A 2,058-nucleotide genomic window follows, 5' to 3' on the forward strand; every position below is an offset into this window, starting at 1 on the left:
CCATGTACAAAGTCTAAATACCACTGGGTAAATAAATAAACCAATACATATAATTTTTATCCAGCATGTCTACAATACTTTGCCATTAATATAGTTCATCCAATCCATGTTCTGCTGACTAGCCAAATTAATCACTTAATTATTAGTAAATGCATATTCTTAACAAATGCTTGCATACTGCAAGTTTTCTCAAGATATCCAATGGGCCACCTTTTCTCCCATGGGCTCTGAGCTCTTCAGAACAAAAGCATGTGCGTGTCCTTCCTGACACACTTGGGCATTAACTTCTTTCACCTTTGCTATCAGATCCTGGTGATAGGACAGAGGACACCAGCCATCATTTGCACCATAATAGAGCATTACCTTGCCCTTGTGTTTCTCAAGTGCTTTTAGATTGGGCATAAGTACCTCATTCAATTCACTGTATGCCATCCAGAGGACATTCTGTATAATCTTGGGATTCAAGAGCTCAATTGAGGCCTTTATTACATGTTTATGTGCTTTTCTTCCAAAATATATATATAGCAAGCTCTCCTTTATCTTCTTTGGTATAAAACTTGCAATGATGGCCAAGAAAATGGTAAGCCAACGGAAATAGCAGAGTACAGGCCAAAGACGAGTCCCATTTGGTGAGTCCTTCATTCTCTCTATGGTGGGGAACAGGAGGTAACTATACTTTATATTTATATCTGTGCTATCCTCAAATGCCTGAAGGACACTGAGGATTATCTGACAACCTATAGAATGTCCAACAAGTGTAACTTTTGCTCCTTTGGGAACAAAATCATGGATGAAGTCAATCTTGTGTCTAAGTTGGTCATTTAGGTCATACACATCCTTCCCTGTGGATGAATTACAGAAAGATCAATACTGTTAACTACACTGTAGTGCTTAATATAAATATACCAATACAAGGGATAGAAAGTTTATGCTACATAGCTTTAAAAGATACCATGATCAAAGGACTGCAGTGGTCATTCTAACAATCTAGACATAGCACTCATTCCACATCCAGAAGAAAAACTATGCAATATCAAAATCTCAAATTAGTAAATGCCTTAATTACTATTTAGAAAATGTTACAGCCTACTATTTCAAAATATCAAAATACTTAACAGCTGTTGGATTTAAGGTTTAGTCAATTATAAATTTTCAATGCTTGTAAGGGCCTTTTTTTCCAAAGGACTTATAAAAGTCTTTTGGATAGATTTCCTGGCAAAAATAATTATAGGATTTAAAAAAATATATATAGTATTTCAGGATTAATGAAGGATGTTGAGCTAAGGAACTGAATCTCTTACCAAGCTGTGACTTAGTATAAGAGGTACAGCAATGTCCAGCATGGGAAACAGCCCAAACAGCATGAGTGCCCTTTAGAGTCATATATATGGTCTCCATGAAGCTGGTGTAATAGCCTGTCACACCTGGATTTCCTGGAGAAAAAGACATATAATAAATACTTTTACTGTAATAACTTAAAAAAAAGTCTCCTAAGCTGAAAAGAGGAATTTCTATTGTTATAACTATCTGCGATAGAAACAATATGATTCAGAATTACATTGTTTAACTATTTTGTTTAAAAATGTTATGGGTGAAAAGAATAAAATGTATATATTACTACTAATACAAAGAACAAGTGATTTATTATGCATTGAGTTTAAAAAATAAAAGCAAAAACTATAATAAAATACCTTATTATGTAATTACTTTTCATGTTTATCAGATAAACGAACCTGGGATGATTAGCACTATGTCATTCGGTTTTTCCTCAAAAGATGGCCCAACACACAAAAAATCTGTTGGTCTTTTACCCACAAGTAGTTCTTTCCTTTCTAATACTCCTGTCATTCTGCCCAGAGTTAAATTCTGAAAAAGAGGATTAATCAAATTAACTTCTTATATCTAGCTATAATTTTGTCTATATAGGCAGTTGAACGACTGCTGATGACTCCCATGGTTAAAATCTATCACTCAGTACAGTGGGTAGTCAGTATTACTCTGGAAGGAGTGATATCCATGTACTGGAAAACATAGTGGGTAAAACTAAGCTTCTCTTGC

General features: G+C 34.5%; 1 protein-coding gene across 1 annotated transcript; it reads right to left on the reverse strand.

Moving 5' to 3' along the window:
- Positions 1–44: 44 nt before the first annotated feature.
- Positions 45–1,866, reverse strand: LOC119592754 (lipid droplet-associated hydrolase-like; the record flags this gene model as incomplete). The annotated part of the gene is given in 3 exon segments (XM_037941686.1): positions 45–842; positions 1,302–1,433; positions 1,734–1,866. Coding segments are annotated over 3 exon segments (918 nt in total), but the record flags the coding sequence as incomplete, so codon positions are not given.
- Positions 1,867–2,058: the final 192 nt, after the last annotated feature.

The sequence above is a fragment of the Penaeus monodon genome, chromosome 30 (assembly GCF_015228065.2).
Source record: "Penaeus monodon isolate SGIC_2016 chromosome 30, NSTDA_Pmon_1, whole genome shotgun sequence".
Taxonomy (NCBI): domain Eukaryota; kingdom Metazoa; phylum Arthropoda; class Malacostraca; order Decapoda; family Penaeidae; genus Penaeus; species Penaeus monodon.